Consider the following 18,300-nt stretch of genomic DNA (forward strand, 5'->3'; position numbering starts at 1 on the left):
AGAATTGCTGCCATGCTTTCCTCATTCTACCTAGCAGGCATTAAAGAAATGCTGGGAGCACTTAGTGGGATTTTAGTACGATGGCCTAGTTGAACAGGTTTCCAGTGCTAACTGTCCAGATATGTGCAATTCAAATGGCAACACAGAGAAAATACCAGATTTTATTGTGCTTACAAATCAGCTATACGTGAGCAAAACTAAGTTACAAAACCCAAATCAATCTCATAGCAAAAGTAAATGATGCAATTTTATCTAAAATAAGCTTCGCAATAGAGAACTCCAATTAAGAATGCAGATAAAATCATAGAAGCTGGCTAAGTATAAAGCAATCTTTCCAAAATTCTGTGGAAATATCAACAAGAAATTCATCAATCTACTTACTGGAACATAGAATGTTTCCATTTTAGGAGATTCATTAGCTAGAAAGAACATTCCTGGAAAGGTAAAAGCAGAATTGAGTTTTGTTTCATTTACAAACAAATTATGATATATTCAGGCAAATAGAAGCACATCTTTTTAGCTCTAATGGGTGCACACAACTTTCAATAATGTTAGCCTGGGCCATTTGAGTCTGTATTAACATTTCACTGTTCATCTCAAGCCTCCATTGCATCAGATGTCTTTGTGGGGTGATCAAGGCCACAAATAACTTTATAGCCACCATTAATTCTTTCACAAAAAACAAGCGGGGGGGTGGCATTTACAAGAAATTGCTCTGCTATTTAAAAACTAGTCCACCTTCATAAAACATAAGTATATTTCTTCCCAAGGAAGATATTCGAGACCACTGATGCAACACAAAAACATCTTTCAGAGTAGTCAAATGAATTTGCTGGTACTACATTCCTGCCCATTGTCAAAAAGAATATTAGAGAACACAATATACCTGAAAATAGTGCAATTGTGTTTCCATTTTGAAGTGATACATTAATAGAACAAGGAAACAGCATAGATAGCAAACATTTGTTAGGTTGGATGTAATACTAGTAATGTATAATTTGATTTTAAATATAAACTAAAAGCAGTATTATTTGCTCCCTAGTTAGAAAGGCCTGAATCTAAACAATTAAGTATGACTGACTGTGAATTACAAATAATTACATATTAATTATAAATAATAATTACCTGCAAGAGAGACTGGCTTTGCTTTCCTAAAAATGTCTTTGTTTAAGTTTTTAAAAAAATGTGCAGAATCCTATTATAACTGTATAAGATGGGAATCTTGTATAGCAAGATGACCAGCAATTCACCAACTGCATTACCATATATGCTGCATCTAATGGGTGCCTTGGAGAGTGAAGTATTTGCTGTGCGCGTAATGGTCTTTTGTTGCTGATCTCGGACAGCATAAAATACTGATCTGGATTGAACTTTGGCCTGTACGAGACCCCACTGGTAATCTGTTCTTTTCACCTTGCCTCTGCCTTGCACTACTGAATGACTATTGCTCTAGGAACTAAATGTTAAGTTTTCCTTGGAAACGGGTTAGCCATCCGGGTTTAAATAGGGATATGTTGTGTGTTAAGTTAGGCTCAAAGAAGAGCTAGGTGTTTATTTCCTTCCTTTTCTGTTTTGCTGAGTATCTGAAGGCAAACCTCCATTTTTATTTTGTATTTGGAGAACAATCTCCAGACTCTTGTGACATCACACTATATTCACTTAAGTAATTGCACTTGGCTAGTGTGTATTAGTACTTCCTGGTTTGAATTGCACTGAACCATTGGCACAGATATTTTAGACATACAGTATAGACAACATTGCATGACAAAATAAGCTATTTTTAAAATTGGGATCCTCATTTCGTTTACATTAAAACCCTGGGATCTGCCTAATGCATTCTGTTCCCTATAAAATTGTTTTGCTGGCTCTGGCATGTGCATAGGATGGAAGATGGTCATATTCCCAAGGACCAAGTACATGTGTAGGTAGTCTGTGCCAAGAGATGAGCAGGGCAACCAAAGCTCTGATTCAAGGTTGCTGCCAAAAGAGAAAGCCCTCAAATCAATTATGACAAGTAGGAAACCTAGCTGGTAACTTATACTGTGGACAGGAGTTGCCACCACAATAACAACATGTGGTTTCAGATGCTCCAGAACAGAGGTCAACCTACACCAACAGTAAAGGACAACTGTATGTGTGTGGTAGATTTTGCCTTTTCAAAATCTGCCTTCTCAGCCATCACAAGTAGTACAGGTGATCTCATCTGACCTCGCGTTCTGTATGCCTGTCTCAGACGAAAGGATGCTAACTAATATTATAGAATCTATATATTTCAATGTAAACCACAAGAATGACGAATTGACTTGGGCATTACCAACATTTCTCTCATGACATGCAAATGTTTAGGTCTATATGGATGAGATGTTGTTGCTCTGAACTCTAAGCAACCGCCCCTCGTGCCCCAACCCCAGTAGAAAAACTTAGATTATACAGCACTAAAATAACAGACAATGTTCACATAAAAAATTGCTTTAATAACACAGGAAGGAATTCAATGTCGCTGTTACAAAACACAAAATATAAAACGCTGCAGTTACTGTAAAAATGCATTCCCAATTAGCCTCACTGACAGTCTGGGACCTCAAGAGCTCTGTTCAAAAATGATACATACCAAAATTCAATGCACTGACAAAGTGCATTTTATAAAAATGCAAATATACCATTTTTGATGTACAAAGTTGTTTTGCACTTACCTGAGTTTGGATAAAGGCAAAGGTCATTGATTTCATGCTTTGTTTCAATGGAGGTGAATATTTTACCCTAAAAATAAAGGGTTAAATTCTAGTCACTAAAATATTTGCATATGTATTCCAGCCTTTCCTCCTCTGCCACCAACCCATTTCCAATTTTATTCTATATTTATCTTGATTTGCATTTCTCAAACTACTGCTGCCCAAAATCCAGAATAGAGTAACTAGACTTTGGAGATCCGAACGTTTGGGAAATTGCTCATGAACATGTGAATGATCACAGTGTCAGTTTATTTACTCAGTCAGTGTTCAGGGAACATTGCTGCTAGATCATACATTAGATTGTAAATTCTGACCAAGTCTGCTCACATTATAGTGGTGGTGGATTTTGATTAGGAAAGAAAACTATGTATGCAAGTACATGTTAAGAACTCACATTTGAGCATTATCCTCAAAATCTCTGCAGCAGCTAAGTTCTACCTACTGGTGTGAATTCTGGGTATACAGATTACCTCTATTAACAATTGCCCCAAGACTGGAGTTTACTCAGCAGGCAGTGACAATTACACTCAACATTTTGAAGACACCTTCAAATCAAATGCCACATAGCAAACCTGCATGTCACAAGCTTCTTACGCAAGAGACTCTAGCAAAGATCTGGCAGGCTAATATATTATTGTAGGCAATAATTAAAGTAGGTAATCACTGCATTGGGGGGACTAAGACAGGATAAATGGAAATTTGGGTACTGGATTACAGCAGATAGCTTAGACATAATGATACTGCATACCTGCACACAACTAATTGTAAGGCCTTCTGTGCTTAATTCCATTAAAATACAGATTTTTCTAGCAAGAATAAATTAGCAACATAATTTGGAGCAATACATGTTTTGCAACCCACATGTTTAAATTGTGCAGCTGCTCATCTTATAGCAATTTCATTCGTTGCACCTGAAAAAATAATCTGCATTAAGTAGAGTACTGAATATCATAACTACAACTCGGTTTCTGGTCACAGACTCCTCAGATACTGAGAGAAGATCCACACAGGCAACAAGACAAAAACCTACAACTAAAAAGTGCTGGCCTGTAAAGGTAGATAGAGTCCTCAATCTCACAAAATGAGATTCCTTGTGCTAGAATCAACTACCCAATTTCTAAACAGGATATTAATAACCTACCGTATTCTGATTCCACATTTTTACAATCCTGGAATCTGCTGAAATGACCAAATCTAACTGTTCCTGGAATTCAAGCGATTTAATTGGTAGTCCATAGTGATGATCCTTAACAATTAGTGGATGGCTTGAACGAAGATCGTATAACAAGACCTATTATTAAATATCAAAAGAACATCTGATTTTCAATCGAGAGAGTTAGCAAATGATTAATTGAATTCAGTTCGATCAACTTCATGACATTCAAACCAAATTTGTAGTCATAAAGAAATACTAATTAATTATGAATATAAACACTGGCTGTACTACATTCACTGCCCATGTTACTTTGTCCTAGTTCCTCTTCCTTGAAATGGCCACACTGATGATGGGCGTGACAATGACAGCACCATTAATAGTTGTTTGAGGTTTGTGACAAATGCTATCTGCCGTTTGCCACTCCAAGCTTAGACATTATCTAACTTCTGCTGAGTTGCTTCTCAAGTAAGAAACAAGTCTTAATGATGTAAGTTGATCACACTGTTTATAAGAAAGGGCAACTGTCTAATAAATAGAGCTTTCTCAAGATGTAACTAGTACAGTAGACAAAGGGAACAAGTAGTAGTAGTATATTTGGATTTCCAAAATGCATTCAATAAGGGCTACACAAAAGGTTAATACACAGGATATGGGTTCAAGGAGTTGGAGGGCGAGACATCAGCATGGAAGGAGGATCGGTTAACTGAGAAGAAGCAGAATAGAAACAAATAGGGGTATTTTCAAGTTAGCAGACTGTGACAAGTGCAGAGCCACAGGGATCACTGCTCCACTGTTTACAAGCTAATATAATTATATATGTTCATCTGCAGATGATATAAAGCTAGGTGGGTATGCAAACTGTGAGGAGGACAACAAAGAAGCTTCAAAGGCAAATCAACAGATTGAGTGAATGAGCAACATGGTAGTAAGCAGAGCATAATGTGAAGACAGGTGAAGTTCATAAGAATTTAAAGCAGAATATTTGCAAAAGACAAGTCACTCATGAATGTTGTCAAAGGGACTAGGTATACATGTATGAAGAGCTTAAAACGCAGATACAGCGAGCAATTATGATGTCAAATGACACATTGGTCTTTATTGCAAGGGGGATTGGAGTACAAGAATAAAAAAAGTGTCTTGCTACGATTGTACAGAGCTTTGGCGAGGCCCCACTCAAATACTCTGCATAGCTTTGGTCTCCATTTTAAAAAGGAAGAATATATTTGCATTAGAGGCATACAGCAAGGATTCACTAGATTGGCACCTAGATAAGAAGGTTGTCCTGTGATGAGGGGACAGATACACTGAATCCATGTCTCTGGAGTCAAGAAGAATGAGAGGCTATCTCATTGAAACTTACAAGATTCTAAGTGGGCTTGACAGGCTAGGCACAGAGGTTGTTTTCCATGGCTGGAAATCTAGGACACAGACTCAGGATAAGGGATCATTTAGGACTGAGATGGGGAAAAATTTCTTTACTCGATGATTGTAAATTATTAGGATCCTCTAGCCGAAAGGATGCTCCATTGTGGGAAATATTTAGGGTTGAAACTGACAATGTTTGGACTTGAGGGATATGGGGAGTAAACAAAAAAGGTGGAGTTGAAACAAAAACAAAAATCAGCCATATTAAATGGAGCAGGCTCGATAGGCTATATGGTCTATTCCTGCTCGTACTTACATTCTTAACACTGGATGCACAAAGTGAATTGAAGATGACAGGGCTGAGGACAGTTCCTTGAGGAACCTCTGCAGTAATAACTCACCTCTGACAATCTCAATCTCTTCTTTATGCTAAATATGATCCCAGTTAAAGAAGATATTTTCTTTTGACTCTCCATGCTTAAATGCATTTTCATGGTGTCATACATATCTGGTTGAATACTGCCTTCATTGTAAGGGCAGCTACATTCACCAGAAATAAGTTAAAAGTTGAGAAAATTGTGGAAAATGCAGTTAAAGCTTTTACAAGTCAATTATTTTACTGAAAGCAATAAATTTATTGCAGTTCTCTCTGTGCCATTACATATTAGAATTGCTTTTTTTAAATGGCTGCAGCAGGGAAAAGGAGGCAACTCTTAAGGTAATGAGAACATAAGAACATAAGAAATAGGAGCAGGAGTAGGCCATCTAGCCCTTCGAGCCTGCCCCGCCATTCAATAAGATCATGGCTGATCTGTCGTGGCTCAGTTCCACATTCCCACCCTCTCCCCATAACTCTTAATCCCCTCTCTTATCAAAAACCCATCAACCCGCGTCTTAAAAATATTTAGCGAGGCAGCCTCCACCACTTCAACGGGCAGAGAATTCCAGAGATTCACCACCCTTTGAGTGAAGAAATTCTTCCTCAACTCCGTTCTAAACCGCACCCCCGTTATCTTGAGGCTGTGCCCCCTAGTCCTACTGTCCTTTCTGAGCGGGAAGAGTCTCTCCACCTCTATCCTATCCATCCCATTCATCATCTTATACGTCTCAATGAGATCTCCCCTCATTCTTCTAAACTCTAACGAGTACAAGCCTAGTTTATTCAGCCTCTCCTCATAGCTCAACCCCCTCAACTCCGGCATCTGCCTAGTAAACCTCCTCTGCACTCCCTCCAAGGCCAAAATATCCTTGTGTAAGTACGGCGCCCAAAACTGCACACAGTACTCCAGCTGTGGCCTCACCAATGCCCTATACAGCCGTATGAGGACAAAGAACAAAAAAAATTCATGTGTTCCTCAAGAAATGTACCATAATTCTTGAGAATTACGTAACTATACTCCCAATTTTGGGTCACAATTTTCGCAGTTTAGTATCCTTGAGCAATGCATTTTATATTTGAATGTTTAGGAACCCAGTACAAAGCTGACCCTCAAACAACAATAAATAATATGGTGCTAATACTGCCTGTTACTGTAATGGGAAATGAGAATGATTTCTGTTTGGCTGTTGGAAAACATTTTAGCGAAGTGCACTAGGTACAACTTAACAAAAGACAATCATTCTTAAGTTCACAATCAGATCAGAATTAATTTCTAACTTTCTGGATTGTTTTGAAATAAAGACTCAGCAGGGGAGACAGAATAATTTTATTAGATGGTAAGGTGTATTGGTAATATGGCAACCATGCGGGAGTTTAAATTATTTGTAAATTTACTTGCTAATTAGCAGCCTATTACTAATTAAGCTACTTTTGCACTGATCCAAAGTAGTTTTTAGTTCCCATCAATGTAAAAATGGCAATATAAAATAGGAAGCTACTAAATTCCTCAGGAATGAGACCCTGGACTGATCTGCTTTTCCAAAGGTCAGAGTACAAGCGAGCCTAAGTAAAGTTCTTAAAAAAAAATACACTGATCCCATTCAGTTTATTTGCACCAATGATGCACCCCTCTCATGAAATGAAAACACAATGCCATCCATTAAGTCAGGTGCTCCAAGAACTTTTGTGATAGAAAAGGGAAAGCGTATCGAAGGGAGGGGGAAAAATAAGTTGTACTTAAAAAAGTAATTAGGAAATTAATCTTTCTGCTTAAAATTGCAAGATTATGAATTCCACATGTTGCATCATGAGGACAAAACATTACATTTTGTTTCAAATTAAATAAAGTCCAAATGCGATAACTCAATAGGTCAGTCACATTCTGTTCATGACACTTACTTGACCTGTTGCGGTGCCAACAACCATATGCAATGCTCCTTTAAACTTCAAAGCAGAAACAGAAGGCAGCCCATCAATTCTGTAATTTAAATAGAAGGTAAACATCAATTCCGTAATTTAAAAAACGCAATTAATGATAGGCAAACAGGGCATTATTAAACACTGTTAAAAAATACTTAAATAAGCTGGCTTAATACCCATTTTGATAGCCAGATATCTCCAGACTGAACAGGTGATTTAGATCTTTAAAAAAACTGTAAATTCTCAGCCGGTCTGCTACCATCTACAGAGAGAGAAATAGGGTTAACTTTTCCATGACCTTTCATCAAAACAGGGTCTCAAAAGTTTAAATTAATGTTCCAATAAAATATATGCATCTTGAACAATGCATCTCCACACTTTGTGCAATAGTAGTTAAGTACAGAAATGTTTGAATTTTTGTGCATGATCGTGCATTAGTTACTATGCATGGTAACAAATCTACTTGTGTGCAGGACCCTTCAGATTTCTGCACACTTAATGCAAGCATCGACATTCTTGAGATAGCCACTGATTTTGAAGATCTAGCATGATCTGTTGAGTGGAAGAGTAGGCTCAATGAGCCAAATGGTCTACTCATGCATTCCTATCTGATTCAGGATTTATCCCTCATTGAGGCAACAGCCCCTCTCCAGGGATGTGGAGGTAGTCATGTTTAGTTTTATTTCTCTTTCACTTGAGGTGTATTTTTAAAAGTGCCTTCTGATTGTGGTAGGAAGCAAACTTCTTTTTTGCTGTTCTTTTATATTACAGCTTTGTTGTTTCTTTATAAAGGAGGAACAAACAGAAATGATCTTTAACGAAAGTGTCCATTGGCCTTTCCAATCTCTCATGCCCCCAAAATTCAAAAATAGGACAAAAAAGTAAAACAGTTCAAGCGGAAATGGAATTGAGCTGCTTGCACATTAAGCATGTGTATGCCAAGACTTGCATATAGTCATGTTCCAACATATGTTAATATTCTCACCTTTAGTGTTGACAGTAGCAACACATTTCGTAGTTCAAACATCCCAGATTCTAACAGTTTTATCACCAGAAGCAGTCACAAACTGTACAACTGTTGCAACTGTACAGGGCACTGGTGAGGCCGCAGCTGGAGTACTGTGTGCAGTTTTGGTCGCCACACTTGCACAAGGATATTTTGGTCTTGGAGGTAGTGCAGAGGAGGTTCACTAGGCTGATACCGGAAATGAGGGGGTTGAACTATGAAGAGAGGTTGAATAGACTGGGTTTGTACTTGTTGGAATTTAGAAGGATGAGGGAGGATCTTATAGAGACGTAAAAGATAATGAAGGGGATGGATAGGGTAGAGGTAGAGAGCTTCTTTCCGCTCAGAAAGGACAGCAGGACTAGAGGGCACAGCCTCAAGATAAGGGTGGGGGGGGCAGTTTAGAACGGAGTTGAGGAGGAACTTCTTCACTCAAAGGGTGGTGAATCTCTGGAATTCTCTGCCCGTTGAAGTGGTGGAGGCTACCTCGCTAAATATATTTAAGTCATGGATAGATGGGTTTTTGACTGACAAGGGAATTAAGGGTTATGGGGAGAAAGCGGGAAAGTGGAACTGAGCCACTTCAGATCAGCCATGATCTTATTGAGTGGCGGGGCAGGCTCAAAGGGCTAGATGGCCTACTCCTGCTTCTATTTCTTATGTTCTTATGTTCCACAGTTCAGACAATCTCATTCAAGGGTTTTTATATTTCCATCTTTGTGGATAAACAAAGTTCATATTATGAACTTATGGCACTACAGCAATGCATTCCTAGCAAGGGCGATAAAAGTCAGACTGACCATAGCCATAGTTTCAAAATACTGGATTGGTCTAAGTAGCTTGTTTTGGTTAGAAACTCAACAAAGATGAATGCCCAATGAGTCAGGAGCTTTGAGTTTACTGGTAAATAAAATCAGAATACAAGAAGATGATTGAAAGTTCTAGTTAACAACTGTTATGCTGGTTCGTTCATCATCAACTGCAAACTCAATGGACTCACCACTTTCAGATCTGGAACTACTACCCAAAAAAGAAGAAAATAAAGTATTAAATATCTTTTATTGACTACACTAGCAAGATCTGAGATTCAGAAGATCTGGAGAGGTACATGATATCATAATATAACAGAAAATCCACAGTCTTGATACTATTTCACACGGGAGTGAAGGAATACCTTGAATCCTTGCTATGGCAGGCATCTGTTTAAATTACCCAGAAACAAAATCTTAACTAGACCAGAGCAAAATTCTGCACTCCTATTTGTTTAATCACTCCTGTAGAAAAATGAATAACAATATATGCTGTAGGAAAAGGTTAAAAAGTAGTTTGGTAGTACAGAACTTGCATATTGCTTAAAAAAAAAAGACAGTTGTGGAAGTTTTTCATCTTGAATTCATCAGGACATTTATAGGAATATACTGTAGAAGACAGTACTGTCTGGTTGGCAGATGGACTTAGATTGGTAGAGGTGTTGCTATTAGTAATGCACCAGATAATGACGACTGTGAGTTAACTGCCGCACATTTGTTTAAAATTTAAACAAGACAGCTTGACTCTGGTTGATCAAGCCATTGCCCTGAGGAATGAACCCCAAAAATCTTATTTTATATTCAAAAGGAAATAAAGTCATTACTTGCACAGTGCAGGCAAATCATTTCCAACGAAATGAAATAATAAGAATCTTTATCTAAAAGACATTTCCTGTGAATTCCCAATCATTTTAATCAGTGGCAAAAATGTAGATTATCCATAAATGTGGAAAACGACTAGCTCTGGTTGAAGGGTGTAAGGTAGAACATCATGCGCTCTTGGGTCTGCAATCATGATTTCTCAATCACAGACATGTTAGTGCTGACAAAATCCAGGGGTGGCTTCCCATCCAGAGGGAATAAAAATAAAACCAAATACAAAAGTCAAGCGTTATTAGATGGCAGCACTAAATCTAGTCAAAGTTAACTAACCTCTCAGTGGTGCACATAGTTAAGATCAGTGTTGCAGATCAGGATTAGAAAATTTTGGGATAATTGATCCAGGAGGCAAAATGGGCAGGGCAAGAAAAGAGAGGAGGAAAGGACAAGTTCCAATTTAAATTGTTATTTCAGTTTCTAAGGCTATTTAAAGTGAAATTAGTTTTTCTTTATTCCTCTCATGGTTCCATGACTTCTGATGCATGTTTATTTTTTCAGCCGAATAGCAGATTAAAGTTAAATCATTGAGAAATTGCGTCCAAAGCTTTGTTTTAAATGATATGAGTTGGCAAGCATTTTATCATTGATCAATTTCAATATTTAGTTTCCTTTGCTTGTAACAACCTGGGACAGCCAGAAATCCATTTTTCTGAAAACAGGTTATGTTGAGAATTTTTATGGTGAAGTAACGTGCTGTCACTCCCATCAAACTCCATTCTTCACATGTGCACACTTAGCTACCTAATGTGTCTTTTGTTTCTTGAGATCAGTGTTTTCAAATATACACATTATGTTGCTTACTTGGTGTCAGTTGTGAAACTGCTCAAAGCACAATCAAGCATTCCAACTCTGTTTCTTGCCCGTGGATCCCAACATTCCACTTTACCCTAAAATGGAGAAAAAATATTGAGCTAAAATTTATTCAATGTTTAACAAAAAAACACAGAATCTGAAAAGTAAACCAAAGCTTTATATTACCTCAATTGTCCCAGTAGAAAAGAGGTGGTGTGCAGGATTAATATCACAAACATTGTTCTGCCTGAGAATATAAATAGTTGATATTAAAGCTTATTTTTTAAAAATGGCATTTTGCCTCACATCGTACTATCACAATGTAATCAGAATTATATACTATTTTAATAAGAAAGAAAAAATGCTAAAGGTGTCTTCAAAAGTCTCAATTACATTCAGGTCATTACTATTTTGAATTCTTTTGCTTTCCATTATTTTTCACTTCCAAATCCAGTAGAATCCCTATTGTACAGAAGGCGGCCATTCACAATCCCACCCATGCTCTATTTCTGCAATCCCATGCATTTACACTACTAATCTCCCTGACACTAGGGTCAATGTAGCATGGCCAATCAACCTAATCAACACATCTTCCAACTGTGGGATGAAACTAGATCACCCCGAGGAAATCCACGCTGATACGGGGAAAATGAGCAACTCTACGCAGGCAGTGACCCAAGGCCGGAATTGAACCTGGGATCCAGGCACTTTGAGGCAGAGCTAACCAATGTGCTGCCCCCAAGTCCTGCTGGTTTCCTCACCTACGCTTACATTTAGCAAGCTTTTGTTTGTTGATAGATAACATGATCATCTTGGTTTCCTTTTAAACTTCTGATATGCTGCTGATTTCTGTTGGGGAAAGAATGCTCACTATTCTAACCAGGTTTTATTTTTTGTCATTTATACCAACTTTAGAAATGCCCTTCCACTGTTTTAAAAGATAATTAAGAACTACATGATCACTTCGCAATTACAAATTCAATATTCTTCTTCCTTAGACTCTCGGATGGAGAAAGCTGGCACGAGGGGGCATAGCTTTAAATTAAGGGGTGGTAGTTATAGGACGGATGTCAGGGGTAGGTTCTTTACCCAGAGGGTGGTGAGAGATTGGAATGCTCTGCCTGCTGCAGTTGTAAATGCGCCTAATTTGGGGGCGTTTAAGAGATCCGTGGATAGGTTTATGTATGGAAAGGGTTTGGTTTAGGTTAGATGGTCATTGCTTTTTAACTGGTCAGCGCAACATCATGGGCCGAAGGGCCTGTTCTGCGCTGTAATGTTCTATGTTCAACACATTATGCAGATTGTTTAGTATGTACTATAGCAAGGAAATAGCTCCTCCAAGTGGCAGAAGTACTTATTTACACAATATAATTCCAACACATTGGCTGAGATCTTCCTAAAAGAATTCAAAGTCTCCAATTCATGTGAAAAAGGGGGTAATTTTCATGGGGGGTAACCCACTAGTTTTTTTTAAAGCAGGATTTTCAGATTGAATCTCCCACACTCTTGAGCATTGCAGAGTGCCCTAGCGGGATTCCCTCTGAAAATCAGTGCGCGGGGCCTATTTTTGCCCGAGGGGCTGGCAGCATTGCGCTTAGTGGGCCATTGCGCGTGCACCAATCTGTCAGTGCCAAGGTCAGTGCACGTGCACCGGCCCTGTATTGCCAGCCTCCCGATTGCTGGCCAGCTCAATCACTGCCCCTCAATTGCTGCACGGGCTCGGAAAATCATTGTGTTTCATAAACACAATTGCATAACTCCCTTAGTGTCCTGTCCGAGAATGAGCTGAATTTGAAAAGTTGGGATTGTTGTCATGTAGGCACGATGGGCCGAACGGCTCCTTCTGCACCGTAGGGATTCTATGATGTGGCATAGCACTCCTGCACGATAACAGAGACAGAGCTACAAAGCTTATGGAAAAGTTTGTAGGAGTGAGTCCAACAACTCAGAAGAGTTAAAGATATTTGCATTTGTTTACAGTTCCAGTGTAGAACTAATCCACAGATCACAACCAATGCAAGACAGACCACTGCTGCTGCATGGAGGAAACCATCAACCATGTTTCCTTTTATCTGGATCCCAAACATCCAGATAATAAAGGGATACTCAGAGAAAGGGGATACTAGGCACACAATGTGGTGTAATGGTGCACACCTTCATTTACAAGATAACAGACGAGAGGTACATAACTTATGGAAACCTTGTAGGAGTAATTCAAACAAAGCAGAACCCAAATACTTGAGATAGGAGCGCCACCAGAACATATCCAATTCAATCCAGAACAACAATCCCCTTCATGACAATTTTACACTGAAGGAGACTTATCACTAAATCATAAACAAGGTTTATCGCATCATACTGCAAACTTTCAATGTAGCTACCGCCATTACTTGTGGAGCTGAAGAGAGTATAGGATACTAACATAGATTAAAGACAGGTCAGTCAGAGATTCTTGTACTATGCTTGGGCATGCACTAGAATGTACTTCTACCAACTCCAACTATGCCACAGGCACAAATGACACAAAACAATGTTTTTTTTCAGAACATGTGATCCATCTGTAACTTTACAGAAGCCCAGAGATCTTTGACCCCACAATAACAAAGTATACTTGACCAATTAGTTCCAAGGGGATTTTCCTCACCCACTATGAGGATTTGTAGGGCCATACCCACAACCTCTACACCGAGCCACTTATCCACCTCACTGCCTTGGCACTACTCATATTATTCATGTTTAAAGTAAAGGATACCATATACTTAATATCACCATGGTAAATGCAAGGATAAGACAAAAAGATGGATAAATATCACCCAGCTCTAGTGTCATACAGCCTACCCAGCATGTGCCCCAATAAAACTAAGGACAGCCACAGCTGGACAATAAGAAAACAAAGGATATAGTTCCTTCAAACTCATTGTTAGTCATGGACTCAGTAATGTCACATTACTGCTCAATATCCAATTACTCATTTCTACGAAATGTTGTGGGACATTTTATAGTATTGAGTACAGTATAAATTGGTAAAATACTTTTATATAGGACAGCACAGTGGTTAGCACTGTTGCCTTACAGCATCAGAGACCCAGGTTCGATTCCTGTTTGGATCAGTGTGTGTGGAGTTTGCATATTCTCCCCGTGTCTGCATGGGTTTCATCCGGGTGATCTCGTTTCCCCCCTCAGTCTGAAAATGTGATGGTTAGGTATATTGCCCATGCTAAATTCTCCCTCAGTGCACCTGAATAGGTGCCTGAGTGTGGCAACTAGGGGATTTTCACAGTAACATCATTGAAGTGTGAATGTAAGCCTATTTGTGACAAACAAATAAATACTTACGAAGCATCTGTCTGTAGGGGATTTAAGAATCGTCCCTGTTCCAAATTCAATCTGTAGACTTGAGAACTGGAGGGGCACAAAAGTAAAAGCAGCATTTAAAATTAAAAGAGAAGGTACAAAAAGTAAATAGTTTCCCTGCAAACTAGAAGTGTCTTTAAAGCACCTTTGTGTTGCAGAGGTATTGGCATCTTGGTGATGCAGAGATCTTTTTCCTTTTTATCCTCTCCACACCTAGGTTATGTTGTTTAATCAATTCTTACTAAATTTTCAGTTATGATTTATTATAATTCATTTCAAATGACAAATGGATGATTTTACAAAAGGTTTTCTGCATGCTTGCTAGATTGTCATTAAGAAGCATCCGCAAATGGGGTCAGTTAGCTATTCTTCTACCGTACCCAAAGAGAAGTGCATGGATAAAGTAAAACCTGCTTCTCATTGCATTCCTTTTCATAGAATGATAGAAAATAGGAGTAGACCATTCAGCCCTTTGAGGCTGCTCCGCCATTCATTATGATCATGGCTGAACATCTAACTCAGGAACCGGTTTCCCCCCCCCCCCCCCCCCCACCCCCCCCCCCCCACCCCACCCCCCCCCCCACCCCACCCCACCACCCCACCCCCCCCCCCACCCCCCCCCCCCACCCCCCCCCCCACCCCACCCCACCACCCCACCCCCCCCCCCACCCCCCCCCCCCCCACCCCACCCCCCCCCCCCCACCCCACCCCCACCCCCCACCCCACCCCCACCCCCCACCCCACCCCCACCCCCCACCCCCCCCATCGTTTGATCCCTTTAACTAACTCCTTCAAAAAAGTACATGTTTTGGCCAAAACTGCTTTCCATAGTAGAGAATTCCACAGGCTCACCACTCTGGTGAACAAATTTCTCCTCCCGTATCTTTAGACAGTGACCCCTGGTCTGGACTCCACTGCCATCAAGAACATGCTTCCTGCACCTACATTGTCTTGCCCTGTGGGAATTTTACAGGTTTCTATGAGATGCCCCCTCATTTGTCTAAATTATAGTGAATAATAATCCTAACCGACTCAATCTCTCCTGATACATCAGTCCTGCCATTCCAGGGATCGGTCTGGTAAACCTTGCTGTACTCTCTCCATAGCAAGAGCATCCTTCCACAGATAAGACCAAAATTGCACACAATATTCCAAGTCTGGTCTTACCAATATGCTGTATAACTGCGGCAAGAAATCCCAGCTCTTGTACTAGAACATGAAGGCCTCCATACTATTTGCCATCTTCACTACCTGCTGCACCTGCATGCTTACTTTCAGTGACTGGTGTACAAGAATATCCTCTCATTGGGAGAGGGGAATGTGAAATCTGCCGCCATTACATTTCATTCCCTCATTTAAATCATTAATATACGTTGTGAATTTTCCTTTTGTGAACAAACATTGCTAAATCATGGATCATGACCATCAACAATCACTGTCAACCTTCTCCTTTACAGCAATACAAACCGAATTAATAGTTTCTTATCCCTATTCATATTAATATAAAGGGTGCCGAGAATTAAAAAAAAACTTTCATTTAGCAAATATTAAAAAAAATCAAAACTATAAACTTCAAAAATATAGGTTTTCTTAGTTTTACAGACTAATATTAAGAACACACTGAAAATTATTGAGAAGATTTGTTTGAAAATCACCCAAGATTTTGTTTATATTTTATGTAAATGTCCCACATAATCCAATATTGCTTAACGTTAACCATGCGACATACGAGTTAAAAAGTAACTATATATACCTTGCTCCTACCAAATAGAGATCACATGATGCACAATGATACGACAAATCTCTACCAAACTTAGGGATGCGTGTCCTATAATAGTGGCCGTGCTGTGCATGAAACTCTACATAACGGTCATCCCGCAGGAAAACTATCTGTAAATGCAGAAAAGCAGTTAAGTGAGAATTACGGCATAATTACTTGCAATTTGTTTGAAGTCTTGGAGATGTTTCTCAGACACGAGTTATAATAAATGCAAATCTAATTGTTAACATACAATCTTTTTATTAATAAAGTACAGCAGAATGTAGTCATACCTTTGAATAATCATCTGATAAAATCTGAAGTGTTACAACTGCAAAAGAAAATAGAAATTACAACATTGTTTACTTTCACTATATTAACAATCTACCACAATCTGAAATACTACACTAAGACAGAATGAACAAAATTACAACAATTATTTAGAAATAACATAATGTTAAAGTTGTGTTATTAAACAATGCTTTTAAATCCAAAATCTAACATTGAAATAGTATAAATGCAGGAAGTTTTAACCATTTCAAAAATCAAGAGCCACCTCAAATGATTGCTGCCAAGTTCAAATTAGAAAAATTGTCTGGCTACCACTTGATATGCCAAAAATGCAATTAAGTCCGGAAGATGTCAACTACAACTCATCTCCAACCACTACACTGTATTAAAAAGTTACTCTGCATTGAAAATAAATTAATAATTTAAAATGTCTATACTTGCCAATGTTTTACAAATAATTCAGATCTAAATAATGTTCTTTTAAAAACATCTAGTGGCTAATCTGGTTCCACCATCCATTGCCTCTTGGACTTCTGGTGGATCACTTAACATTTCCCTTCAGAATACCAATTCAGACATGAACCAGGCCCTTTCATTCCATAATAATACTGTAAATGATTCCATTCAAATTAGGGCTCGAAAGAAACCTGCCTCTTGGGTTGAATGAAGTTCTTTTGCTTCTTCCCAGCTGATTCTATGTCTCACCACCTGCCCCATTCAAAACATCAGACATCATTGTAGCAATCTGGTCCTCATTAAATCACACCATCATCAAGATTTCTACTTGGCCTAACCCATCTCCTCTTCGGGCTGTTTGACCACATCCCCATGAAACAGTTAACCAGCCAACTTCCTTTCCTGGTTCCCATGCTGGCTTTACAAATGATTTGTTCTCTTAAGGTGCAATTACTCTACAATTCAAAAACTGCAGTCCACACCCACCACTTAAAAAAACCTTTAAGCCAACACAACCGCCTGTAGTTTTTTTTTAGTACAGGCTCATAAAACGTGTGCTTGGTGGTGCATTCCCAGTAACTTAAACAGGCTGCCTTGTACATGGGAACGTTCGGTCACTGTGCAGCTCACAGGCAACATTGGTTCTAGTCCTCAGCCTTTGCAAGATATTTTCGACCTTTTATTCTCCAAATTCTTTGAACATGCTCGTGCCTCCCAAATATGGGCCTACCCTTCCTGCAGTTACATGCTTGATCTTTTCAATCGAGTTTCTGTCCTACCATTAATTAGAACTCCTTCGATTCTAAGTCACAAATGACTTCCTTTGTGACTGCCAATTAGTTATCTCTCCCCAAGCCTCTCCTTCATTGTCCACTTAGTGGGACTATTTTATTCAGCTTCACTCCTCCCATCAACAATCAGCACATCTCCAGCAATGATTTCTCCTCTGTTACCTCTGGAGTCACCCTATTCTTGGTCTCTCATCTTTATACTGCTCCTCGAGCACACAGACAGTTTCAGGTTCCATATGCACCCAGCTGATATTCATCTTTTTCAGCACCTTTCTCAACCTCTCCACTATTTTATGGCAGTGTCTTAATTTGACATGCAGTTCTGAATGAACTATTTCTACAAGTATTAAAAGATAATGCCTTTGTTCCCAGAACAAACTCCATACACTCTGGTCATGGATTCTATTTTCTTCCTCGGCCTTCTTTTCAAATTGAATTTCTCTGAATAACCTGGGCACCTGATTTAGCGGCAAGCTAAGTTGCTAATTTCACATCTGTGCTATCACAAAAAAAAATGCCTATTTTCAATACACTGCACGTCCTCCTCCCCAACCTCAGCCCATTTATTGTGGAAACCCTCATCATTGCCACTGTCACCACTAAACTTGAAT

General features: G+C 39.1%; 1 protein-coding gene across 2 annotated transcripts in view; it reads right to left on the bottom strand.

The window, feature by feature from the left end:
• nol10 (nucleolar protein 10) overlaps nt 1-18,300 on the bottom strand; it is a 56,586-nt gene that overhangs the window by 27,489 nt on the left and 10,797 nt on the right. For both annotated transcript variants that reach the window (XM_080192155.1, XM_080192156.1), the window contains exons 5-13: nt 16,445-16,482; nt 16,146-16,282; nt 14,375-14,440; nt 11,225-11,285; nt 11,048-11,133; nt 7,532-7,610; nt 3,874-4,023; nt 2,694-2,760; nt 382-434 (exon numbers count right to left, since the gene is read on the bottom strand). In XM_080192155.1, the coding sequence (XP_080048281.1) occupies nt 382-434; nt 2,694-2,760; nt 3,874-4,023; nt 7,532-7,610; nt 11,048-11,133; nt 11,225-11,285; nt 14,375-14,440; nt 16,146-16,282; nt 16,445-16,482 (737 nt within the window). The remainder of the gene's footprint in view (nt 1-381; nt 435-2,693; nt 2,761-3,873; nt 4,024-7,531; nt 7,611-11,047; nt 11,134-11,224; nt 11,286-14,374; nt 14,441-16,145; nt 16,283-16,444; nt 16,483-18,300) is intronic.

Source organism: Carcharhinus amblyrhynchos, chromosome 7 (genome assembly GCF_965287045.1).
Source record: "Carcharhinus amblyrhynchos chromosome 7, sCarAmb.v2.hapA, whole genome shotgun sequence".
Classification (NCBI taxonomy): domain Eukaryota; kingdom Metazoa; phylum Chordata; class Chondrichthyes; order Carcharhiniformes; family Carcharhinidae; genus Carcharhinus; species Carcharhinus amblyrhynchos.